The 24,771-nt window shown below is 32.3% G+C and overlaps 7 protein-coding genes and 1 non-coding gene across 9 annotated transcripts; 4 read left to right on the top strand and 4 right to left on the bottom strand.

Moving 5' to 3' along the window:
- Positions 1–2,536: 2,536 nt before the first annotated feature.
- TRNAY-GUA (transfer RNA tyrosine (anticodon GUA)) lies at positions 2,537–2,622 on the bottom strand. Its single transcript is given in 2 exon segments — positions 2,537–2,572; positions 2,586–2,622. It is a non-coding gene; the product is annotated as a tRNA-Tyr (tRNA).
- Positions 2,623–3,159: 537 nt separating this feature from the next.
- On the bottom strand, positions 3,160–5,903 carry RASSF8 (ras association domain-containing protein 8). 2 transcript variants are annotated; one of them, XM_015927216.2, is made up of 5 exons: positions 5,107–5,903; positions 4,476–5,033; positions 4,289–4,401; positions 4,016–4,224; positions 3,160–3,950 (listed from the first exon to the last, which is right to left on the bottom strand). In XM_015927216.2, exons 1-5 carry the CDS (start codon positions 5,786–5,788, stop codon positions 3,833–3,835), a joined length of 1,680 nt encoding a protein of 559 aa, XP_015782702.2. In that variant the 5' UTR covers positions 5,789–5,903; the 3' UTR covers positions 3,160–3,832. The 2 variants fall into 2 exon arrangements, with proteins under 2 accessions (XP_015782702.2, XP_015782703.2); XM_015927217.2 differs by having other exon boundaries at positions 5,134–5,903.
- A 109-nt stretch (positions 5,904–6,012) lies between these two features.
- LOC107360543 (hexosaminidase D) lies at positions 6,013–10,119 on the bottom strand. The gene is made up of 2 exons (XM_015927215.3): positions 9,639–10,119; positions 6,013–9,533 (listed from the first exon to the last, which is right to left on the bottom strand). The coding sequence occupies exon 2, from the start codon at positions 9,347–9,349 to the stop codon at positions 7,373–7,375; it is 1,977 nt and encodes a 658-aa protein (XP_015782701.1). The 5' UTR covers positions 9,350–9,533; positions 9,639–10,119; the 3' UTR covers positions 6,013–7,372.
- Positions 10,120–12,448: 2,329 nt separating this feature from the next.
- On the top strand, positions 12,449–13,914 carry LOC107360671 (phospholipid phosphatase 1). Its single transcript, XM_015927378.2, has 4 exons — positions 12,449–12,766; positions 12,839–12,990; positions 13,067–13,393; positions 13,474–13,914. The coding sequence occupies exons 1-4, from the start codon at positions 12,703–12,705 to the stop codon at positions 13,786–13,788; spliced, it is 858 nt and encodes a 285-aa protein (XP_015782864.2). The 5' UTR covers positions 12,449–12,702; the 3' UTR covers positions 13,789–13,914.
- Positions 13,915–13,926: 12 nt separating this feature from the next.
- Positions 13,927–17,061, bottom strand: Sec5 (exocyst complex component secretory 5). Its single transcript, XM_015927377.3, has one exon. The coding sequence runs from the start codon at positions 16,879–16,881 to the stop codon at positions 14,125–14,127; it is 2,757 nt and encodes a 918-aa protein (XP_015782863.2). The 5' UTR covers positions 16,882–17,061; the 3' UTR covers positions 13,927–14,124.
- Positions 17,062–17,545: 484 nt separating this feature from the next.
- On the top strand, positions 17,546–18,401 carry Prosbeta3 (proteasome subunit beta type-3). Its single transcript, XM_015926875.3, has 2 exons — positions 17,546–17,960; positions 18,031–18,401. The coding sequence occupies exons 1-2, from the start codon at positions 17,624–17,626 to the stop codon at positions 18,312–18,314; spliced, it is 621 nt and encodes a 206-aa protein (XP_015782361.1). The 5' UTR covers positions 17,546–17,623; the 3' UTR covers positions 18,315–18,401.
- Positions 18,402–19,020: 619 nt separating this feature from the next.
- On the top strand, positions 19,021–21,222 carry Vps26 (vacuolar protein sorting 26). The gene is made up of 5 exons (XM_015927552.3): positions 19,021–19,115; positions 19,381–19,524; positions 19,588–19,820; positions 19,892–20,056; positions 20,120–21,222. The coding sequence occupies exons 1-5, from the start codon at positions 19,113–19,115 to the stop codon at positions 20,517–20,519; spliced, it is 945 nt and encodes a 314-aa protein (XP_015783038.1). The 5' UTR covers positions 19,021–19,112; the 3' UTR covers positions 20,520–21,222.
- A 1,164-nt stretch (positions 21,223–22,386) lies between these two features.
- On the top strand, positions 22,387–24,719 carry LOC112538651 (uncharacterized). Its single transcript, XM_089267635.1, has 2 exons — positions 22,387–23,415; positions 23,486–24,719. The coding sequence occupies exons 1-2, from the start codon at positions 22,585–22,587 to the stop codon at positions 24,143–24,145; spliced, it is 1,491 nt and encodes a 496-aa protein (XP_089123761.1). The 5' UTR covers positions 22,387–22,584; the 3' UTR covers positions 24,146–24,719.
- The last annotated feature ends 52 nt before the right edge of the window (positions 24,720–24,771 follow it).

Raw genomic sequence — 24,771 nt, 5'->3', positions numbered from 1 at the left:
AAAAGGTTTCCAGTTTCACTTTTAATTGTATTCCTTTTCTGGTTCTTCTTGAGCTTTAATTACTGTTTAATTGTTTAGGTAAATATTGGCTTTTCCATGATTATTTACAATCAAATTGCAATCTTAATTCTTTGGGAAGTCGAGTTATACAAATGTAAATGTTTTTTCTTAATGGAATCATTAGATCAATCAGTTCGCTTTGTTTGAAAAGGAAGAGTTTTTGATTTTCGTCTCAAATATTCTTAGCATAGATACGTGTACATGAACCTTTTGTAACCAACCGGTAGCCCTTCGAAGCCGTCCTTAAACCAGTTCTACAGTCACAATTCCAAGAAGTTTTCGAGTTTCGTCAAAAGTTTCGATTCTACGGACTAGAAGATACTTCTTGTGATAAAAGAATCGGTAATTGTCACTGAAGCAACAGATCGCAAAAATTATGAGGATACGTGATAGAGACTTACAATTGTTAGTCCTCACCTTCAATGGACTTCGGTAGCCACCGTTTATCAAGCAAGAGTTATTTTGGGAAAGAAGTCATTCTCTCTCTTTTTTCTCTCTCTTTTTGCCGAATAACTTTTGCGACCACTTTTTGATCTTAATTAAACTTACAGAGAATCATATGAACTCTTTTCACTTCCCAATGAATGTGTTTTCATTTAGCAGAAGTTGAGTTAACTAGGCGCGGCCGGCTATTAACTGTTTGCTCTAGTATTTTAAATCATTTGACAATGCAAATGCTTGATGAAATGATTTATTTCAGTGAATTTAGACCATATTAAAATATATAAAATACCTTGAGATGAAAACTAACTGTTTTTTAGAAGTATTAATAATAATCATAATAATAACAATTTAATAAATTGTAAAATACATATTTTCAAAATTGCAAAATTAATTTGTACAATTTGTATGAAAACAGGATTGAATTGAAACAAATTTCTGGTCAACTCTTCTTGAATAGTTTGTTTTTTATGAGCTATTAATAAATAAAGTGGAAAGGCGTGAATAACTAAAGGTTTAAACGGAAATAATTGTATGCTGTTTATCAATCAAATCATTTAACTTGAGATTTCAACTCGAAATAATTTACCGATTGTTTAAAGATTCAGAAAATAAGTTTCCATGAAAATTTCAATAAAAATTGAATAATTTTTAGCCATTCAGAGAGCAAACAAACTTTATTGTTCAGCATTGTTGATACTTTCAACACTTTTGAAGACTAAACAAATGATAATCAATGAATAATCTGGTTTTTATCGGTTAAAGGTTTATCTTTTTCGTTTCGTCTACGTTCATGCAAAATTCCATCGAGGACAGAATTTCCAATCTTCAAAATTAACATCTTAAATGAACCTGCATAAACCAGTAGATTTATTCATTAGATTTGCTTTTATCTCCAAACCTCGAGTGCCACAGACTCGTTTTGTGTGAATTGTTGAGTTTAAGTAAAAACTCGAGTGCTTTTCAACTCTAAGTTATCAGAGCGATATGCAACAGAAATGACCAAAATTGTCACTCTGTTAAAATTTTATAGCCTCATGAGCAGATATTACTACAAACACCAAAACAAACCATTTTAAAAGCCGAATAGCGCTAATAAAAGATGTACAAGATGTGATCATAGCATAAAATACAAATGGCTATTGATAAAATCAGTATAACTTAACTATAACTTGTATCAATCAGTTATTGTCGTTTCTTCATTTGACAACTTTTAAGCACCCGTCATGTCACTAAAGCTTCACTTAGATTTTCTTAGAAAAATTACCCAATTTTGGTGCAATTCCTACGAGAACCTAATTTCTCAGTTGAAATTTGAATCTAACCTTAATTTTTCTTGTACAATAATTCAAATAGACTTTTTACATTTTATTAAATTATTATTAATAGCGCTTTTAAAAACAAATTTTTTTTAATTTCAAGGTGTTTTGTACAGTTTAATATGGTCTACATTTAATGATATAAATTATTTCATTAAGCATTTGCATCAACAATAATTCAATGCCTTATGCTTTTGTACATGAGTGTATTTCACCATTTCTGCTGCTCCAATTTAAAATTAAATTTTTACTTGCAGGCCTTAATGTTTTTGGTTTTTATTCACATGTTATATCATTAAGCAAATGGCCTTTTGGCGTTTTTAATTCATGATACATTTACAAGAAACATTTACATTTCTGATTAACGTTGATATAATAGCTGAATAATAGTAAACTCTGTTATTTTGTAGTAGTAAGCGACTTGTAACAAGCATCATCAGGCCAATGAAAATTTTCATTTCCAGGAAATAAATTTAGTTGCTGAGTTATTCTCGTTTAAAATCATTCTTATGAGCTGAATAATCCTATGTATTTAATAATCGATTGTCGAACTTTAACTAAAAGAAAACATTCAATGACTTCATTGAGTACTTGATAACGAATTCTCGACAAATTCAAATGTAATTTTTAAACTGTAACTATTCAAATTTCATTAAATGTATTGTAAAAAGCAAAGCTTAATGATAACAGTTGCGAAAAGAAAGGCCAAAAAAGTTTCCGACGAGCCGGAGTCGAACCAGCGACCTAAGGATCTCTATTGAACATCTACAGTCCTCCGCTCTACCAACTGAGCTATCGTCGGTTAATGAGAATGAGGTGCAAATTACAGTTAATAAACTTCATTTTTAGATGCGCTGTTAGATTTTAATCTTTACCGGTTTAGCTTAAAACAGGATTGGAGGAATCCATTTATCTTTCCAGTTTATAGATGGAGATGATGATTAAAGATTATTATGATGTTCTGATTGTGATCAATATAATTGTTGGATATCGATCTTTTGGCTTCTTCATTTTTACAATTTTCGGACCGGAATTTTGGAAGGACGAGACTTTCAATTGACCTAATTTGTTGATATTTTAGTATCAGTACCAGGTTATAAAATTTTAAGCTGCTATAGTGAAAATGTTGGATTATTTGAAATAAAGATTACATTGATTCTGATTGTAAAGCTAACAGAGCAACCGATCATTTTTTAAATGTTTTTAATGTGTTATAATGAAATGTGATCCTTAATATGAAAAGGAATAGAGCTGGAATGTTTGCTATTCAATTGATTAACCACACTAATGGTAAAGATTGTTGAGATTAGTCAAGTGAAAATTGAAAATAGATTCAGCGTTTCATTTTGCATGGAGTTTTAATTTTCAAAGGTAATTTGATTGGTGAGCTGTGATAGCATTTTTGTGTTTTGTTAAAGGTTAATTAATTGACAAATTGTATAATAAAAATGTCAATTTGTGAAATTGCTTTGATAGTTGGTTAATATATGAAAGATAAACATAATTTCTTTGCTTTTCTTTTTGCTAAGTTAGTGACTGTTTTAGTTAGGAAGTTAGAATAACAAAAGAAAAGCAAGTTTATCAAATCTTAGAGGGAAGATTTGCCTGATAAAACGTTCTCAGATTAAACTGAGTCTCGTTCATCATTGTTACATCGATTCTCTAATAAATCTTAAATTAATTCACTACAAGTTGAAATTAGAAGATTTAACTTGAAGCTTGTAAATGAGCTGGTTAAATGGACAATTTTACAATTTTGTGATCACTATAAAAGTACCATAAGTAGTTAACAAAAGCTTTCATAAGTGAAAACTTTATGATGATTGTCTATGTTAAAAAAAGAAATGGATAAAAATTAGTGAGGTAAATTAAGGGATGATCCTTGTTATGGTAATGTTGATTTCAAAAAATAACTTTGGACGGAGAAGACTAAGTAGCTTTGCGAATTGTAACTTTCTTTGTCTTTGGAAGGTTGGAAGATAACTGGATAACTTGATAATAGTTAAAAATGCTCAAACCCAAACTCCGTGAGGGTTTTTACTGGTAGCAACAGCATTTTTCAGCTCTCGAGGAGGGACAAACATTTTCCTTGTGCTACCGGGTCTTTGTTGTTTAGTTTGGAATGAATTTCTGTAAAAGATGAAAAAATGACGATTTAATCCTTAATTTTGAGAGTTATGTATAAAACAAAATACCTGGCATCAGGATTGATGATAACATGGCTTTGGGAAGTCTTCATTTGTGGGAGATTTTTAGAAAAAAGCTCGTCTCTAGGCAATAAACTTAGACCTTGTAAATTTGCTTCCTTCAAATCTTGTAAAATTTTTTCGATCTTTTTAATTCGCTCTTTAAGCATTTCATCAGATTCTTTTAGTTCCTCATCCACCATCCTTAACTGTTCGGACTAGAGAATAGACAAAAGTTTTTGGTCAAAATATTAAAATAATTTATATGGTGAAAGAAAATACCTGACGTTCAAATTCAATTGATTTTTCTTTGGTCATTTCTATTAGTTGTGTTTTTATTTTTGTTTCCTCTCTTCGCTTTAACAATTCCTCCTCTTCTTTTTGAAGGTTCAACTCTGTGAGAAGAGCAAGTGATATAATTAAGACAATATTCATAAAAAATACTTTTATAAAGTGAAAAGAAACTTACGATTTATTTGGTCCATCAATTGTTCAATACTTTGTCGACAGTCAGAAATTTGATTCTCTATTTCGGACAACTGAGTTCTCAATTTATTTTCGTCAACTTCAATAGCTTTAGGTTCCATGTCAAATCTAGTAAGCTCGTTGGTATCATTGAGTTCATCTGATTCGACATTGATCATTGATTCTCGTTGAATCTCAGACAGTCTATCGAGTCTTCGAGAGTCATTTAGAACATCTTGTCTTTGTCGGGGATTGAGAGATCGAAATTTAGAGGCCCAATAGTTGTTTGAGGAATTGGTCTCGAGGATTTGGCGATTACTGGCATTTAACGTTTCTTTCTGTAAACTGGATAATTTGACATCGTTTATTTTAATTTCATCATGACGATATGGTTGTTTGTTTCTAGCTTCCTCAGAATTTCGACTACTTTTAACCATGCTTTGGCTTTCTTCTTGATCTTCGCAGTTTGATCGATTAATTCCTTTGGAGCATATTGACGAGTTTCCAGCTTCTCCTTGTAACCAGTGCACACCAGAGGCTTCTGGACTAGCTTCAACAGGATCTAGTTATAATAAAGTAAACGATAGTGATTATAGTGATTCTAAGCTTCTTTTAAAACTCTAAAAAAACTGTACCTGAAGGTGAAGATCTTAATAACGCACTTTTAGTAATGGCTTCATAGTAAGGAGGTGGATGCTTTGGTCTTTTCATGAGAGCTTGATTAGTACCATAATCCGATTCAATGTCTACCGGGGATTCTTGTGAAATACCACTCTGATTTAGTGGGATTGATTGACTAGAAGATTTACTGGGCATGTTGATTAACTTTTCTTCTTGATAATAAACATGTTTTCGAGGTATACATGTACCATAATGATCTTGATTTTCACTGATTAAATTTGTTGGCTTTAAATGATTACTTTCTACACGATTGCCTTGATTAACTTTACTCGCAAGCAAATTAGGATCATTTGGTTGGTACTGCCGTGGTTGTTGTTGTCTTAATTGATGTTGTAACTGTAAATTATGATTAGCAGAGCTTTGTAACTTAGCAGATGAATCAGCCAATGGTTGATCGCATCTTTTCATAATGAACATAACATCCGAGGCATATTCTCCCCACTGACTTAGCAATTTAATTGGATAATCATTAGGATTCAGAAGTCTTTCATTGTTTCGCCATCTCTCAACCAAAATAAATTTTCCAAATTGCTGAGTTGCTTGAGCCAAACATAAAACAATATCTTTACATGTGGTTTCAAGGGTGACACCGGAAACTATACGTTGAATACCATCCAAATAAACTCGGAAATCCATGGCACGTTAAAATTAAATAGAATCAGTAAAAATTAATTAAAATAAATTGAAAACATACATTTTGTCTAGAATTTAAAAGAAATTTGAGAAAAGAAAGAGAGTTTCTATATCTAAAGACTTACACAGTTACATTGTATTACTTTAGTCTTTACTTTATGTAAGGGGTTTTATAGTAATAAAATTTAGGAATGAATAAAGGAGACAAAAACATATCAAGCCAATGATTACTATACATATATTATTTAATTTGATTTAATATATTTAACTTTACAAGTGTTAACGATAAAGGGAGATAAAGGGGTCAAATGAAGAGCAAATATGAAAAATTCATGGTGTGTATCACCTCAAGTCAAATAATAATGCATGTATTTATAAACAATCAAAATGCTATTTGGGGTAAGTTAAGCTATCGATGGTAGCAAAAAATCGACGTAACAATGAGAACTCTGTTTTAGATCAAATAATTTGAAAAAAAAGAAATAAATTGATAAAGACTTTGTACATTAAATGAAAGTTGGGATAAGAGAAAACACATTTGATGATGTTGATTTGATATAAAGCAAATAGACAGATTTCAAAGTGACTTATGATTGCATTGATTTCTGTTGATGACTTGATGTTTTGTTTTGGTACAATTGACTGCAATAGAACATCAAAGAAAAGTAAATCAAGTTCAAATGAATTACATTAAGCGGCATAAAAGGAACCAGAAGAGTGGAAATCCGAGGATGCCTTTTGTTTTTGTTCCTAGCTTATGGTCTTGTAGTTACCAATAGAATTTATCCGTATCACATAAAGAAGATTTTGATTGTTAAGTAATTAATAAAGCAGCTTCTTATTCACCGATCCTTCTCTTGAAACTTCTCCGCCTTCTTTCATTTTTTTGTTCTTTTTCGCTTTAAAGTGTTGAAATTAAATTACTTAAACTACAGAGTCTTTATAAATGACAAAATCAGTTCCACCAGGATGATGAACACTGGAGTGAATCTTGAACAGAAAAGGTGTTTAAAAGAAGAGTAAGTGGAAACCCTTTTTCTTTCTCTCTGCCAAGGACAATAACATTGTCTAACTTTTATGAAAATGAAAGCAGCCAAAAGAAACAAAAAGAGAAGTCGAGGTTGTCGTGCTTTATGCGTGAATGTTTTTTCTGTGTTGATACAAAATTGATGATCATTTGACAACTCCCTAGAACCATTTTTGTATCTCTCTATGTAACTTGGAACCTGTTTCCCACTCAATGGACTGAAAGGAAATCAGAGAATAGAAAGTTTGTAGATCAGGTATCGTTTAATGATGAATGAAACATTGATGTCATTCCTGTTTGCTTTGAAAATTTGTGACTTTGAAAATGATGAAGATGGTGAAGATTGCGAATTTGAAACTCAATTCAATAAACAATTTGAATAGCGAATTTTCGTAATTCTTAGTATGTCGTTCGATAGCAGCTACTTAAACTTAGGTATGGTTTATAACCAAACCAGATGGAAAAGAGCGAAAATTTAGACTCATGTGGCTCTTTTCAGTTTTAATTCAACTGGTTTAGTATTATGGATAATTTTGCTTCTGTAATCAGTAAAAAATAATTTACAATCCAAATCTTTTCATATCTGCTAAAGGTGGATAAGGTCTTCTTGGCCAAACTTTGTTTTTCTTAAGGCTTTCTCCATCTTTTAACAGTTTTTCCATCTTGAGTAGATATGGATAAATGTTTTGTTCAATCCATTCATTTACAGTATATTCATCAAACGCTTCTCTCAAAGATGATGATGCTGCTCTCAAAGCTGAAGTCAATAGATAATGAACATTACTGTGTTGTTCCAATCCTTCGTCTACTCGATAAGGATTGGAAACATTATGACGAATATTATAATCTGTCAACCAAGCTTTGTGTATGGTTACATCGTAAATATAATCATTAACGCGTTTGACAGCCTCAGCGACAGATTGGGTCATGCGAAAAATGGATGATCCTGGAAACATACAGCTTGAAGCTTTGTTATAAAGATAGGGATCAGATTCAAAATCAACAGCACCATTAGAATTACCACCAATATTGCTATCTTCACGGTAGCCATACTGTCCAATGGAAGATGAAGATGAACAATGCATTATTTTATCGAATTCTTTGAAAACTTTGGATGAATCGTAATGACCATCGCGAAGAGTGATGAGATCAACAATGAGTGAGGGTAAACCGGAGGGTAAAAGTTCACACAGAGTGCCTAAATGATCGTATCTCTGCCAACCAGTGACTGCAATTCCTCTTATGGATTTAAAATGGCCCTGTTGCTCAGCCATAACTTCCAACCAACCTTGATTATTTTCCAGGTGCATTTTAACATTGGGTACAGTTAGGGTCTCACCAAAGGCACCCTTGAAGGCACTTGCAGCCCATACATTTTCAAAGATATCAGCAAAATAGGAAAATGTTGGGTACGGGATAAAACGATAAATATCTTTGACATATGTCCATATCATGGGTTCAACAAGTGAACCAATTTTACTCTCTTTCAAGCGTTCGGGCAAAATGTTTCTCAGCATATCATCCCAAACAATTGGGATCACTCGATGTTTTTCTTTCACGTATTTGGCAACTTTAATTACATGATCAAGGAATAATGTATCTCGTTCGGTGTTTCGACACCTTTCGCAATAACCAATCTGAAATACTTCATCACAACCAATATGGAGCCACTTTGCATTCGGGTGAGCAGACATTATTTGGTCTATCATGTGCTGGATAAGAACGAAAGATTCATTTTGTGAAGGACACAAAGCCATTGGATAAGGATCGTACTCTCTGAGATGACGGAATTTACTTAATTTGAGAACAAATTCCATGTGACCAAAAGCTGGGACCAATGGTATCACTTCTAGGCCATGCTCTTCTGCTGAGCTGAGTAGCAAAGCTATTTCTGATTTGGTATAAGCATTGGCTGCTGGTATATCACTCAAATAATTCTCATAGGGAAACATGTCTTCATATTCAATGAGAATCCCATTAGCTCCTGCTTCTTTGATTATCGGGAGTATTGACTTGAGATAACTAATCTTTGGTGGGGCTCCTTTCAGGTCAAAATGGACAAGTCTGAAAGGAGGAACATAGTACGGATTTTTTTCTTTGGGCGATTCTTGATTATTTTTTCTTTTTTCATTTGAATTGAAAAAATTGGCAAATTTTTTACCAAACAAAGGTTCATATGGTGCTGGTGAGATGTATTGCTTCTTATCCGCAGAGTCATATGACAACCGACCAGAATTTTTATCATTATATTGACTATCATCGTTAAGTTTATGATTGCTATTGCTTCTATCAAGACCTAGAGCAGAAAGATTTCTCCTCGGTAATGATGCACCATCTTTAAGGTCGACGTTCCTTCCATTTCTGAGCGAATGGTCACTAGAATGATAGTCTTTTCTTTTATCCCTTGATTCGGTTACACTATTGTACTGTAATGCAATTATTGTGAACGAGGTAACCATTACAATTGCCAAAAGTAATGGTTTCCTCTTCCAAAGAGAGGTAAACATATAAAAACAGATCGGTCTGATAGACCGCATTGAAAAAATTAGACACCAAGCTGATTCCTGGAGTCCTTTACACAACAATTATAATAATCCAGTGGTAGGGAATGAGTTTCAATGATGTCTGTATCTCAATGAAGTTGATGAGCCAAATTCGACTGCTTTATAAAACCCACTTCAAGTAGATCACATCTGGACGAATATTGGTCCTTAGATGACACTTTGATAGATTAACAGAAAAAAAATAAATACAATATGTTAATCAAATCCTTGAATTCATCAACAAAATTATAAGCCAAGAAAACAAACACAAGACTATAGTTACCTATACTGTATATCTGTTCGGTGACCGTTGCTGTTGTAATTGATTGTTCCTTTTGATGTCACAGTTGTTATAGCACTAGCTGTTGATAACGTGGATGTTAAAATTCAAGACTGTTATCTTAAACAAAGAAAACTTAAACGATAAAAATTGTTGATTTCAAACATTTTAGCAAGCAAAATGACAGACAAACAGCAGACAATAGCAGAAAATAATGAAAAATTGCGTTGTGTTTCTTTGAGTGACTGATAATACAAATGAACACACAGCTGTTTAATTTTTATCATTAATTATAATAATAAATTGAGGTAAATAATCAATAAACTGGATGGTTGATTAAATTAATGTTGAAGGAAACAATAATACATATGCAATACAATGTACAATGTGATAATCACAATCAAAACACAGACCAAATAGTGTCAAAATTGTAGTCTCAAAAAGAGTAGGATTGATCTCACTGCTCACTGCTCACTCTTCCTCTCCTCTTCTTCTGCCTTCTTCTCTTACTATTCCTTCCAATTCACCTGATACCAAAGAATAGTGAAATTACTCTTGAAATATATTAATTTGTGTTTGTTATTAGCAAATAATTTAATGCTTCGTATATCCAGTGACTCTATCCTCAGGTTGATTTTTCAATACCGTGGGTTGATAACAAAATAGGATATAAGAAATGGATTGAAGGCTTTGAAACCAGAATTCACAAAAAGCGAAATATCCAAACAAAAATTTTTAAAAAAAGCTATCAATAGTTCACATCCAAATCCTTTCCATTCTTTCACCTCCTTCTTCAAGTAGTTGAAGCAATTTTACTTATTAATTTTGATCAACCCAAAAAGAGGTTAATAGACTCCATTTTTAATTCAGTCTTCGTTTTGTTTCTGATCTTATTAAAGGTTTCTTTGAACGCCTTCTCCTGACTTTCGGTCACTAAAATGTTTCATCGTGTTGCCACATTCATTTTAATATCCAAAAATTCCTACCATTGGTGAATAGCCCTCGTTTGCCTTGATTAGGCTCTAGTTAAATATTATCAAAACAATCAACAGATTGAAAAATATAAGTTTGAATAAGCAGCCATGTCAATCTTAATGAAAGAAGTAAAAACCTTCTAAAATGCAATAAATCATTTGAAACCTTTTTTACAGTCACAAGTGTAAAAGTAAAATCAACAAAGTCTATTTTATTTCCTGTGATATTATTATACACAATGAATTATCAGTATTATTTACAATTTATCACCTGAAACCCTGATTCAGTAAATACGTTTACTGAGCAAGTTAGATGTAAGAGTTGTAGACAAATCTCCTGTATCTAAAGTAATCAACCTTTTATCCAGCAACATTACTTCAAATATTGAATTAACATATTACACTTTAATATAACTTATTTTTATTTTACAATCTGACTTATCAAGTTGAGGGGAAATCAGGTCAAAGATCAGGATCAGCATCAGTCAAACAAATCAAAAACACGCACTTACGAAGCTATACACTTCAGCCTTGTTCATTTTGTTGTGTATTTCAATTCAACTTCACCGTTTTGTATACAATCAATTATTCCTTATACAAGCTTAAAGTGAAAGTCATTTAAATTGTAAAAAGCAATGGTAATAAAACGTTATTGTTTTGTTTGCTTAATGGTATACAATATGTTCCCATGTTAAATAGCTATTGGAAATCAATTTAACATCAACATTGATCACACAAAGGATCCAGTAATGAATTATTATTCACTCTTCACCATATTCATTGTTTTACCATTTCAATTCAAGTTTAAATAAAAATATGGGTTCATGTTATAAAAGAATAGGCATGAATTCAAATTGAAAAGTAAGTCTTTTATTTTATTTTCATCAAGTTAATTACAAAATGCTTTTCTATGAATTCATAAAATCTCAAAGGTTTCAACCTTTCGATTCTGTTACCATGAAAAAACTGTAATATTTTAAAAATATGATATTTATCTGCATTTACTCAGTTACCATCTTCAGATTCAAGAGTTTACTTTCATATTGATATTCACATAAGATATCGCTTGGCAACAATCAATTAAATTCAGATCGAAGCATCTTCTGCACATTTTTGCTTGAATTTTACCAAATTAATTTACAATCAATCGGGTTTCAATCAACTTGTATTCCTAGCGCAATGCATTATCATTGGGTGTCTAATACGTTAAGAACAATTTATGCCTTTTGGACTTCAGCTAAAGTCTAGCGTTGAAGTCAACCTGAGATTGTAAATCCTTAAATTCAGATCATAATTTGATAAATCAATTAGCTAATGATTCCGTTTTTATAGAATCCAAGTTCATTTCGATTGTACAATGTAATGTAACATTGAAATAAAATAAATATCAACCATCTTGATCAAGCAAAAAAGTCTAGACAAAAGTCTGAATTACTAAACTTAGCCTTTACTTTCAGAGCTGATTTCATGTCATATTTTCAATTTTTATTTGGATTAAGACTCGTCCATAAGTTTGATTAGATATGAATATAAAATCTAAACGTCTATATTAGAAGTTCTAGTTTCATTAAATGGGAATCTATAAATTGTCATGCGATATTTGCTTTTAATAAGTTAAAAACATTTGTTAGAGTGTTGAATCAGATTACAAATAGACTTGATTCAAGAGAGAATAGTGCATCATGAAGTTGAAACAAGAAACTTGGAAAAAACTTGACCGAAAAACTGTTTTAATCTTATTGCAGGGCATTTACAGGGTGAACTTAAAAAGCATATGTTTTTATATTAAGCAAAATAATAACAACGTTGCCAACGCCATCTGTTCTCCTGTTGAAATTCAACAGTTGAATGGGCTGTGAAAATTTTTAATTAATTTTAGGGTCTAGATATCATGAAGTTTATCTAATTCTGAGAGCTGTTTATCAAATGTTAAATTTTTATTCAGTGCATCCAACTGAACATTACTTTAGTATTGGATCATCGTATTTATTTAGATTAAATATATTTTAGGGTTTTAGTTATTTTATTTATCCTGAATGACTTCAACTTGACTTGGTTACACTTGGACCTTCATTCAATCTTTCACCTGAACCATGGCTATTCTCTGTGTTAATCTCTTCTACAAGGTGCTTATTGACTGTTCCTTGGCAATTCTCGGTAAGTAATCCTTTTTCTTATCTACATTTTGATATTTCAACAATTAATTGATTTTATTATTTACACTGACAGCTTTCTTGCCTTATCTAATAACTCAATTTGGTAGAACGCCTTATCGTCGAGGTTTCTTTTGTGATGATGAATCCATCCGCTATCCAGACAAACCTGAAACTGTTGGTCAAACAGAGCTTTATTTAGTGTCCATTCCTCTAGTGCTTATAATTGTAAGTTGCAACATTATCTTTAAAAAAGAAACCATAGCAATAACTTGACTAATTACTGATCTCTGATGGTCGAAAGGTTCTTGTTACAGAGTATACCAGACTTCCATCAATGGTCCGAGGGAAACAAGCACTGCAACAGTGCTTACTTACGAGTTACCATGTTTGCATTTTCTTTGTCTTTGGAGCCGTTTCAATTCTTTCATTAGTCTCAGTGGCAAAGTATACTGTTGGACGATTGAGACCAAATTTCATTGAAGCTTGTAAACCTAATATTTCCTGTGCAGATCGAGATCCACATGAGTACATAGAAAATTACACCTGTCAAAACGAAGTCGATGATTTAAGAATGTCCTTTTTCTCTGGTCATTCATCATGGTCCGCTTTTTGTGCTGTTTTCATTGCGGTATTTAACTTTCCAATTCAATTATCATGCTTATGTTCCAGTATTTTATACTAGTCATTGATTATTTCTCATTTATACAGATGTATCTTCAAGCCAGAGTTCGTTCACCAAAATTGGTACTCTTTAAGTCGCTATTGCAGTCATTAGTTTTTTACTTGGCATTTTATACAGCCTTATCAAGAATCTCAGATTACAAACATCATCCTTCGGACGTCGCAACTGGTCTATTTTTGGGCGCATTAGCCGCCTATCTGACCATTACCTGGGCTGCAGGTGGTTTGAAATTGACAACTTGGGGCTGTTTAATGTCGCGACAGAATTCCGAGGATAATTCACTTCTCCAAGAAAATAATCAAATCTCATACGAGTCAATTGAATCTGAAAACAGAGAATAAATGCTAGTCGAAAAACAGTAATTTTTAATCTTGCTTCAGCTTCTTGATTATCATGCAAAAAGGTACTGTTTTTTGTATTTTAATAATTTGTGCTAAATAAAATCAAGCGAAAAGTCCTCTAAATAATCATTTACAAAATTAAATATAAATAACTTTAGCCCGTATAAGAGTTGTTTAATTGATAATTTTTTTAACAATGGGAATAAGGGAGTAACAAAGATTCGACGATTATAATCTGTTTCATCTTACTGAGTTCCTTTCTTATCAACATGAATTTCCTATTTTATATGAATAGATGAATAGCTATTTAACTAGTAAGAGTGGATGAAAGGAAATTTAAACGATGATTACAGTACTATCGGACGCCCATTTGAAGCATAATAGTTGTAGTTGCATAGAAGATTTGAAACGATTCAAAATTTTTAAGATTAACTTTTGATCTGAAGAAGACGAGACAGGTCTTAAACGTGAACGAGCCATCTTCAAAAGTTTATCAGTTTTTGGAGTTTCAAAATGTTCGGGATCAGAGAAGACATATTCCAAGGCTGTTAAATCAACTTGAGCGTGAATATTTCCAGCATCTGTTAAACGGTCGGACACTGATTGGAATAAAGTAGCTATTTCTTCCAAAGTTGCTTCTATTATTTGGCTGACCATTTTACGCACCAAGGATGGAGCAACGAGAAAAATTTTTGCTTGAACTTCGATGATCAAACCAATAACTTCTTTTATGTAGTAATTGACTTCAGTTGGTTTACTTGTTCCAGTGTACCATTCATTTGCAACAGTATACATTGAAGGTTTCAAACCATTTATCACCAAATCACATTTATTATCAACAAATGATGAAGATAATTTATTTTCCAAGTCTCGATACTTGTTCTGGATAACTTTGATAACCATGGTCATATCGGGATAGTTGTATTTTTCAAAACTTTCATGTAATCTTGGCATTACTTGATTAGTTGTAAAACTGCAATTACAAATAACAACTAAGCATCTGTCTTCTTCGTCAATTGTCCTTTCTTTGTCACTTGGAGAAGGAGGTGATACGGGATTTTTGTAAGTCTTTTCTAAGGCTAATAGAAAAGCTTGTAATAAATTTTGTGCAAGTTGTTTCATCCGACCCTGAACATTAATTTTGCTAAAGATGTCAACTTCCTCATGTGTAGTGGTTTGCAGGATATTTTCTCGAACTAGTTGCAATATTTCAATAACTTTAGCTTCAAATAAAAGAGGAAGTTGAGTTCGAGTACCTGAAGAATCATCAGAAACAATTTCCCAATTTTCTTTAGTAGAGAGTTGTTTAACTTCTTCAGCTGCTTGATTAAATAGAGATACTAAGGAATGAACTCTGAGATCGGTGATTAATTGTTGAATAGGCTGATAAACAACCGGTTGAAGATCGTTTCTCGTCAGGTCTCTGTAAAAGTTACTGCAAACTCTTAAACATCTAGGAAGCCAAACAAAAAAGCTCTCATCGGCTGCACTAGCTGGCCAAGTTTCATAGTCAGGTCCGAGGCTGATGATGGATCCAGGAAGCAGTGCGCTTCTTATAAGATTAACGGCAAGTAAAATAGGTTTTTGAACCATTTCAGTATTGAAATTTGTCTCTTTCAGTTCCAATTCTCTTTGTGACTCTTTGGTATTGAAATCTCCATCCAAATATGCAGTACCTAGTTTGACTAGATCTGCGAATGATGTAGTAAAAATTGTGGTTAACTCTTCAATAAATTGAATGATCGGAGGACCTTGAACATCAGAATCACCATCCGACAGGAAATTAGGTGAATCTTTTGAGATTATCTGTGGTAACTTTGACATCTCAACATATTTACAATGGCACTCTTTCATCTCGGATAATAATGTTTCTTTGATTTTTACAATTGAATCCCATGCAGGATTACCTGGGGCTTCCAAGCTCAGCAAATATTGAATAAGTTTTTTGATTTCATCAATATTTCGATTTTCATGGTTTAGACATCCTTTATTAAGTAAATCTTGTAATTTTTCTCTGAATTTAATAATTCTTTGTTCCACTTCAGAGAAAACCCGCTTGAACACACTGACTTGGGTGTCTGCAAAGTGCGCCTTAGCTCGATTGTAATCACTAATCAGAAGTTCATATTCTCCATTTGTTATATTGCGTTCAATTGTAGCAGGTAAGTTGAATAGAAAACGATAACGTTGTAAAACATTCAAAGCATTCCTTGTTGAATCAGCAAGATCTTTACGGGCTAATACAGAATCGAAAATTATATGAGCTTCGGAAAGAGATTTCTTAATCAATTCTTCAACTTTATATGTAAGATCTGAACCCATTTCTTGTTTATGTTTCTTTAGATTGATGTGAACAGTTTTCAATGCATCCAAACATTCAATGATAGCTAAAACATTTGGCTTAAGTAATTGCAATGGACCAAGACTAGATGTTGATGGAGTTCTTTGATTAACTCGCGCTTTTAATCGATCCAAACCAGTAACCAGATCGTCAAAAGAAGCAGTACTATGGTTCTCAAGAAGATACCAAACTGGAATGAAATCATGGGAGAAGGCATTGCCAAATCCTTTTTCACTTTTATCCTGACTAAGAGCTTCCGGGAAGAATTGGCGAATAACATTTTCTCCTAAAGCACTTTTAACAGCTTCAGTTCCTTCTGGAAGCAGCCCAAGAGGATCAGATGCATAAAGTCCAGGAGAAGTTGTACTACCTAAACCATGATTTGCTTTACCTAAACTGAAATAATCTTCTTCATTGATCCAAACCGAACAATCTTTAGTTGGACTAACTATGTCGGGTAAACCACGGAATTGAACCGTACAAGTACCAGTTCCACCGGAGATAGTTGTAATAATGACATCACCTAACCCATCACATTTTCCACTTCTTGTCAAGATTTTGCTATTATTTATCCATTCGACATACATTAAGCAATTAACGCCACATATGGTCAATTCAATTAAATCATCTGCATTCCTTCCGAAATTTTCTCCTCTGATGATAATTTTTGTACCGGGAACTCCCTCCTTAGGTGATAGGCCTGTCACTTTTGGCCGTAAATTTGTTCGAGAACTGTCAGAAGAAATACTCATGATGCTGGGAATCAGCCAATGAGACTCAGATCAACAAGTTTAACCAAAATATCAAAATATGATGTGTCACACTAAAAAATTTAATTTAATTAGACAATTTACACGTAAAAAAATTAAAATTAATCAAGAAATAAACAACAATCAATGAAAACAATACACGCCTCAATCAAATTTCAGCTGATATTTACGGCTGCAGATTAACGCCATCTATCATGTTGAATTGAATTAAGAAAGCTGAAGCCAGATTATTTTATTATCCTTTCATTTGATTATCATTGATATTGATTGTAAGCACAATAATGATGATCATGAACAACTTAGTTAACTTTAGATTTGCAAATTCAGTGTCAGAAAATTGAAACAACGAAAGTTTCAGAAAACTTTCTTAAAATGAACATTGTATCGATACAATGATATCTTCAAGATAAATGTGGATTATCTCTTTAGAAAACATGATAGTGATAAATTGATCATTTTTTTCATTTCTTATTCTTGATTTCCGTTTGAGATATTCATGAAAGATTGGTTTTATTCAGTTTATCTCGAAATAACTTATTGTAACAATTTATCAAAGCGAAAGACTTTTTCTTCTATCTTTTTGGACTCATTCATTTTGATCGAGTCTTGAAATATCCAGATACCATCTGATTCAGCATTTTAGTTCTTTCATTTCAAACCGTTCACTGTTTTGACTTTTTTTGTGCAACTCTTACTAGTAATTAATTGACTAAATTGGATCAACATGTCTATCGAAAGTTATAATGGTGGTGCTGTAATGGCCATGGCTGGTAAAGAGTGCTTAGCTGTTGTTTGTGACAAAAGACTAGGAGCTCGTTTAACCACTATCGGCATGAATCATAGCAAGATTTATGAAATTAACCCTTATCTCTATGTGTGCCTTCCTGGTTTGGCTACTGATGCATTAACCGTTTACCAGCGATTAAGATTCCGTGTTAATATGTATGAACTCAAGGAAAGTCGTAAAATTTCTCCGCAAGTTCTTTGTTCTATGCTTTCTAACTTATTGTACGAGCACCGGTTTGGAAATTACTTTATTGGTGGTGTTGTTGCAGGATTAGGTATGTTATTTTAACTTTTGTAATTATGTCTCACTATGTCATTAATTATCTTTCACATATCTTTTTTTAGACCCAGCTACTGGTAAAACATATCTTTACGCTATGGACTGTTTAGGTGCTATAACTATCGGAACAGAAGGTTTTGTTACTGGTGGTCACTGCGAAGAACAATTATATGGTACTTGCGAAGCTCTTTACCGGCCAGATTTAGGACCTGAAGAATTACTTGAAGTAGCTTCCCAAGCCTTTCTTTCTGCATGTGACAGAGACGCTGGATCAGGTTGGGGAGCCTTTGTATACATCGTCACCAAGAATAAAGTTGAACTTAAATCTTTAAAGGCCAGGATGGACTAGTTCATAATAAGATCAAACAGGCTTTTTGTATTCTCACGTTCACTTTTTTTCTCTACTAATATGGAATAAATTTGCGAAAAAAGGAAATATTCCGAATTTAATTTCTTAAAAATGTGTAAATATTGTCAAAAATTTCTAACCAAACACTCCAAATCTGATTCGACCATGACTAAAAATGGTCGCTTCAAAGCTCAGAAATGCTTAAAGATTAATGATCGCTTTCTTTCGACTTCAAATTGTCATTTTATGTGATGACCATTTCATAATTTTCATTTTCTTCTGTATTTATGCTGAATACAATGTGAAAATCGCTTTAAACTACATTTGAAATTTTCGTAGGAATTACTCACTTTCATTGAATGCAAAGCAAAATTGGATAATTCAATTGGTAGCGTATAACTTAATGATGGCCATTTTTTGATTAACGAAGCTGGATGTAATTTCAATGAGAATTTTAGAAAGTTTGATAATTTTTTGCTAATTAAAAATTGCAAGATAATGGCCTGGAGGTCATTTTAGGTAATTTGCATGAGAAAAGCTTACATTACAGTCGAAATATAATTTGCAAATATAAATTAAAATGAGTCGAAAGATTAACTGTTAAACAGCAGCAAAATCATTGGACAATCTCTTGAAAAATCTCCATTTCTATTGATGTGCTGCAGTTATTATAAGACCCCTGAAATATCAAAACAGAGTCTTTTAGACAACATTAGTAACAAACAAGTTACACTTTGTGTTTAAACAAGAATTATGATATTTTAATAAGATTGTCTCGACAAATCAAATTTCTACAAAATGGTGAGTTTTTAGGATCATTAATCCTCAAATTTTTGAAAAATTTTCTTAATAATCCTATTTAATTAACTAATCTTCGTTGAAAACCGCATTTCATTTATAAACATGGAATCATCTGTCTTAAAACCTTTACTTGTTTGATTAACGCCTCCGTTTTGACAAATTGTACCTGTTTTTATATTTAATATAAAATGCTTGTCATTTGTCATTGACTTTTTAAACCGATCTTTTTAAATTCACTAATTTTCTCCTTTTTGTTTAATTATAGAGTTTCCTTACATTCCGATCTGGAGCTGATATTGATATCATACTGGATGGAGCCGAGAACAGGAAATTGGCTGAGATAAAGTCAGAGGATGGCAAAAAGGACAGGTATTACCTTTATTATGATGGTGAAACTGTTTCAGGAAAGGTAAATTACTTATTCATCAATGCCATAGAGAGACTCTAGCATGTTTTTATACATTTATGACAGGTTAACATTACATTAAAAAAGCCTGGAACCAAGTTAGACCACTTAGGAATCAAGGTTGAATTTATCGGTGAAATAGAGTTATATGCTGATAGAGGTAATCACCATGAATTCAGCTCTCTTGTTAAAGATTTGGCTCGACCAGGTGATTTGATACAAAATACTAGTTATTCTTTTGAATTCGTCAACGTTGAGAAGCCATATGAATCCTATACTGGAACTAATGTTCGTTTAAGGTGAGTAAGCTCATAATAATGTCTTGCCAGTATTTTAATTTTCTGTTCATATTATTCATATTTCTATATAGATACTTTATTCGTGTAACCATTGTAAGAAGATTATCCGATATAATCAAAGAGATGGATATAATTGTTCATACGTTAGCATCATATCCAGAGGTTAATTCTCCAATTAAGATGGAAGTTGGTATCGAAGAATGTTTACACATTGAATTTGAATACAATAAATCCAAGTAAGCTTCAAATGAATTAATTCATCATGATGATTAAATTAATTAATCCACTTATTTCAACAGGTACCACTTGAAAGATGTGATTGTGGGTAAAATATACTTTCTCTTAGTGAGAATCAAAATCAAACATATGGAGATTGCAATCATTAAAAAAGAGTCGACTGGAATCGGACAAAATACCTTTAATGAAAATGAAACCATTGCTAAATATGAAATAATGGACGGTGCTCCTGTTCGTGGTGAATCCATTCCTTTGCGGTTATTCCTAGCTGGTTACGAGCTAACTCCAACAATGAAAGATATTAACAAAAAATTTTCAGTTCGCTATTTTCTCAACTTAGTGCTCGTCGATGAGGAGGAGCGAAGATATTTCAAGCAGCAAGAAATTATTTTATGGCGTAAAGGAGAGAAAACTCGTAAACAAATCCAATCACAGGCTCCTCAGTCCAGTGAAGTTAAATGATTCTCATTTTTCCCAGCAAAATTAATCAATTTATCTATTTCCCCTGTCTATCACATTTTTTGGCTTTTTGTCACCTTTTTCTCTTCCGTCGATCATGAAACAACATGGGATAGAATTATAAGCTAATTTAGAACTTTATCAAATGGATATTTCTTTCTTTGAATATTTGTTGTCTTGTTTTTAGGACATCACTGTTACAAAGAGTTTTGGTGATTCCATGAGAAAACAATCATTGTATTAATTTAAAGAATCTACCAATTTCTTATGATGTTTGACTTTTTTGGTCACAAATAAAAGCTAACATGGATCGTAGTTGAAAGAAGTGAACATATTGATATTTTCGGTCTGTTGTTCACTGAATCACACAAAAAGGATATAATCTTATTTAATCTTCTCCTACTTTCCATCTCTATCATGATTTAAAATGCTCATCATTTATAAAACTAAATAAAGGGTGTATTTATTAAACAAGAAAGTACATGTATTGAGATTCAATTGTTACATTTCTGAGTAACATTCTTTAATTTAGTTTTATTTTGAAGCATTCGTCATTATAATTGTTTCTCATAATCAACTTGCATCATTATAACCCAAGAGAAACAGATTAGAAGGTTTGTAAATAGCAACAGCTATTCTTAAGACTCTCTGTAATTGTATTCAGATCCCATGTTGAACAATAATAAATGGTTAAATATTTTATTAACAGTTTGCCTCCTAAACAGCTGATTCCTAACATGATTAAAAGTAAATCAAGTCAGATAATCTGTACAGATTAACATGAAATTCATATCTGAATATTAAACCAGATCCATCTCATGCTTTAAAATGCAATCACAAACCTCAAAGTAAACCAATCGCTAACCTTTCAGAGATAATGAAAAGCCTCTCTGGAAAAGTTTTATAAAGAAATAAATCTGAACAATTACCTAAAATAATTTGAAAAAACGTTGAGACATGTTAACTTTTTTTCCGTTTTTACATCCATTATCTGGAATAGATTTGAATACTTGTGATTTAGCTCCAAAGCACAAAGTATTTTGAATATGATTGAATTAGGAAAAGCTAGTCAGTGCGAGATATCAATTTGTTGAAAAAAAAACTTTGGAAAAAAGAAAGAGAGGAAAGAAACAAAGTCTCGATTCTTTTGTCATGGAAGTGCACTTGAAAAGCGAACGAAATCTCAAAGTGGAATCTCAAACTTTATCAGGGACACACATCCACACACATGGTACCATTGGAAGTATCGTCTTTAACTGGTGCCCATTATACGGTTGTATACAAATAAAGTATTGATCTGTACGAGTAACTTCGACTTCTACTATTTCAATAACAATGCAACATATTACATTATAATACATTATCTATCATCTGAAGATCATAGACGAACCATAAAATACAAAAGAAAGCATTTAATCAAAGAGTGGAGAAGTTCTTTGCTCTTTGCTTTTAATTGTCTTCTAATTATCTTTGATTACACCACTCCATGCGGATTAAATGCAATTTAATCAAACTGTTATTATAATATGTTTAGCCGCACATTAAACAGCTACAGTTAACATCAAGAAACTAAAAAGATCAGAGAAAATAGATTTAACTCCTCATCAATCTAAAGCGGATTGAGTTTAATAAGATTCAGTAATCAGCTACCTAAATGTAGGTAAAATGATGGTTTAAGGTAAAGATGAAGACATCTTAATTTTTTTATCTACATTTGGGTAACTGATTATTGAACCTTATTGAACGCAATATCATCTAGATTTGTGCCATTATTAACTGATAAGTCTTTCTGGTTACCAATCAAATCAAAATTTGGATATCTTATCAATAGATCGTGATGTAAATCTTTTAACTAACAGCAGAATCGAAGTTATATTATTAACTATCGAGGGCGAAGCCCGAGACTGTTTCACCAGATTGTTGAAACTTCTCTTCGCAGTTAAATAATAATAGGGAAGATCTATTGAATATATTCATAGCCAGGTTACAGAGAGATTAATCTTTTCCTCACAATTTGTGCTCCCCTCCGTCATGTGCTGATATTATTATACATTACTATTACTGTGTGATGATATTATCTTTAAAATGCAACAAGTTCAGTTACTATTGTGTCTTTCAAGTTAATTGTATCACTCAATGCCTATTAAACAGTGAAAAGTTGACTTATTTTCATACCAAAGCAAATATGAATACAGTTAATCCATTAAAGCGTCCATTAACAGTGCCAATTGACCCTTTGAAATTGTTGGTTTGCAAAATTTGTGATAAAGGTGACGTTTTGAGTCTGAAAACTTGTGGATGCCTTTTCTGTGATTCTTGTGACGGCGATTCTCGAGATATATGTATTTCATGCAATTCCGCGGTCGATCCAAATATAAAGTTGTCATTCACAAAGAATCCAAGATGCAAGTTTTATCAACTCAACCAGTGCTTTAGTAATGCTGAATACAAGTGTAAATGTATTCCTAACTGTTTAGTCTGTAGTTCGTGCCTTACTTACATTCACAGTAAAAGGTTAATCGAATCTTGTGTTCCTGAAATTTTGAAACCCAAAGTTACCACTAATCATGAACCATGTGAATTGTGTAAAGAATTTATTGCTGAATTTAAAATGTCTTCTGAACCTTATACAAAAATTTGCTTTGCTTGTAAAGCAAAAATTACTATTCCCTTGGAAAAAATTGTTCATAAAGATTCAGATTGGAATCAGTTTTATACAGAGTACGAACTAAATGTGTCGGACAAGATTAAAATAAGTGAAACTTTGTTGGCATCAAGCAGCAATACTGAACAAGCTATAAAAAAATGCAAGAATGCTTTATATGAAAAACTGAAAATATTAGACGAATATGATCGACAAATTGCTTTAATTAGAGAGCAACTTGACAATTTCAAAAAGGTAATTAAAACTGATCCAATGTAACCTTTTCAAGAGACTAAATTCATATATTGGTTTCGTCTTCTAACAGATCTCAAATGTTCTGAGTAGTACAATGAAAATTATTCTTGAGTTAATCAAAGATAAACAACTTAACTTACATGGAAAAGATGGAATAGAACAAATACGTGATCTGTTGAACTATAGTCGTAAAAACAGTAACTGGTTTCATCTGCCGTCTGTTCTTGATCAAATGGGGACATTTATTGAACACAATTCCAGTCTCCATTCACCTTCATCATCCATTCCAGGTATTTCAGGGAATTCGGGTGTAAGTGTTCAAGAAATTAGTGACAATGGAGTCGAGCCGTTTTTTATTCTAGTTGAGAAACAATCTTCAGTGAATAAACGTAATAAAATACTGAAAAATATTGAGAAACATCAAGATAAATGGGTACGCAAAGAAAGTTTTGCTGTGAACGACATTGTGATTATATTGGATGTTGATGCAACTGACAGTCACAAATACAAGAGGGCTAAAATTTTGAAACTAGGAGATGACAGTTCTGAGGTCTCTCTTCTCGACTTTGGCTTTCAAACTACAGTCCCAAATAGCTCAATTGGTGAAATTAATGGAATCAATATTAATGGGAAATCAACTTGTTTCATTGCTAAACTCACTGGAAGTGTTAATTTAAATTGTGACTTTGAGCAAATAGATGGACTACCTAAGGCTCAGAACATATATTAGAGGTGTTCCGATATATCAGTATACCTGATAAAAACGATATTTAAGTGTCGATAGATTCTGATATTTCGTTGGCAAAATCGATAAATATTCGAAAAAAATCGCTGCGATTCTCGGCTGTATTTCCTTGACTCAGCATGTGCTCAATTACGTCGAAAGAATCATAGTAGATTGTGAGTTTAAACAATTCGATGGATTACCTAAGGCTATGTGTATAATTTTTCAGTCTAAGTGGATTGGACTTGATTCCGTTCGCATTTATAGATATTTAAACAGTTCATAGCTGCAACTAAATTCAGACTCGAAGTTATATGATTTACTATCATGGGCTAAACCCGAGATTGTTTTACCAAATTTATTTGTTTCACCAGATTGCTGAGACTTCTAGCGGCAGTTAGTTAAATAATAATTATCTAATAGTCTCGTCACAGATGAGATTAATCTTTTACACACAGTTTATGCTTCACTCCATCATGTGATAATACTATCGTTTTAATACAACCAGTCAAGTATCAATTGTGTCTTTCCCTTAAATTGTATCACTCAATTCATATTAAAACATATTTAGCAGTGATTATCACATTTTATAATAATTAACAAAAGTTGGTTTATTTTCAAGCCAAAGGAAA

This window comes from Tetranychus urticae, chromosome 2 (assembly GCF_039701765.1).
Source record: "Tetranychus urticae isolate SD_2017Ah chromosome 2, NJAU_TeUrti_SD_1.0, whole genome shotgun sequence".
Lineage (NCBI taxonomy): Eukaryota > Metazoa > Arthropoda > Arachnida > Trombidiformes > Tetranychidae > Tetranychus > Tetranychus urticae.
This window is presented reverse-complemented; position numbering and strand designations above follow the sequence as displayed.

Excerpts from the sequence above, each read along its gene's own strand:
- RASSF8 (XM_015927216.2), bottom strand. The coding sequence starts at position 5,788 with ATGGATTTCCGAGTTTATTTGGATGGTATTCAACGTATAGTTTCCGGT. Across the intron at positions 4,402-4,475 it reads ATTGATGGACCAAATAAATC|AGTTGAACCTTCAAAAAGAA; the intron begins GTAAGTTTCTTT and ends CTCTTCTCACAG. Across the intron at positions 4,225-4,288 it reads CAATTGAATTTGAACGTCAG|TCCGAACAGTTAAGGATGGT; the intron begins GTATTTTCTTTC and ends TCTATTCTCTAG.
- Vps26 (XM_015927552.3), top strand. Across the intron at positions 19,821-19,891 it reads GGAACTAATGTTCGTTTAAG|ATACTTTATTCGTGTAACCA; the intron begins GTGAGTAAGCTC and ends ATTTCTATATAG. Across the intron at positions 20,057-20,119 it reads TTTGAATACAATAAATCCAA|GTACCACTTGAAAGATGTGA; the intron begins GTAAGCTTCAAA and ends TTATTTCAACAG.
- LOC107360543 (XM_015927215.3), bottom strand. The coding sequence starts at position 9,349 with ATGCGGTCTATCAGACCGATCTGTTTTTATATGTTTACCTCTCTTTGG.
- LOC107360671 (XM_015927378.2), top strand. The coding sequence starts at position 12,703 with ATGGCTATTCTCTGTGTTAATCTCTTCTACAAGGTGCTTATTGACTGT. Across the intron at positions 12,991-13,066 it reads TTCCTCTAGTGCTTATAATT|GTTCTTGTTACAGAGTATAC; the intron begins GTAAGTTGCAAC and ends GATGGTCGAAAG. Across the intron at positions 13,394-13,473 it reads TTTGTGCTGTTTTCATTGCG|ATGTATCTTCAAGCCAGAGT; the intron begins GTATTTAACTTT and ends TCATTTATACAG.
- LOC112538651 (XM_089267635.1), top strand. The coding sequence starts at position 22,585 with ATGATATTATCTTTAAAATGCAACAAGTTCAGTTACTATTGTGTCTTT. Across the intron at positions 23,416-23,485 it reads AACTTGACAATTTCAAAAAG|ATCTCAAATGTTCTGAGTAG; the intron begins GTAATTAAAACT and ends GTCTTCTAACAG.
- Sec5 (XM_015927377.3), bottom strand. The coding sequence starts at position 16,881 with ATGAGTATTTCTTCTGACAGTTCTCGAACAAATTTACGGCCAAAAGTG.
- Prosbeta3 (XM_015926875.3), top strand. The coding sequence starts at position 17,624 with ATGTCTATCGAAAGTTATAATGGTGGTGCTGTAATGGCCATGGCTGGT. Across the intron at positions 17,961-18,030 it reads TGGTGTTGTTGCAGGATTAG|ACCCAGCTACTGGTAAAACA; the intron begins GTATGTTATTTT and ends ATCTTTTTTTAG.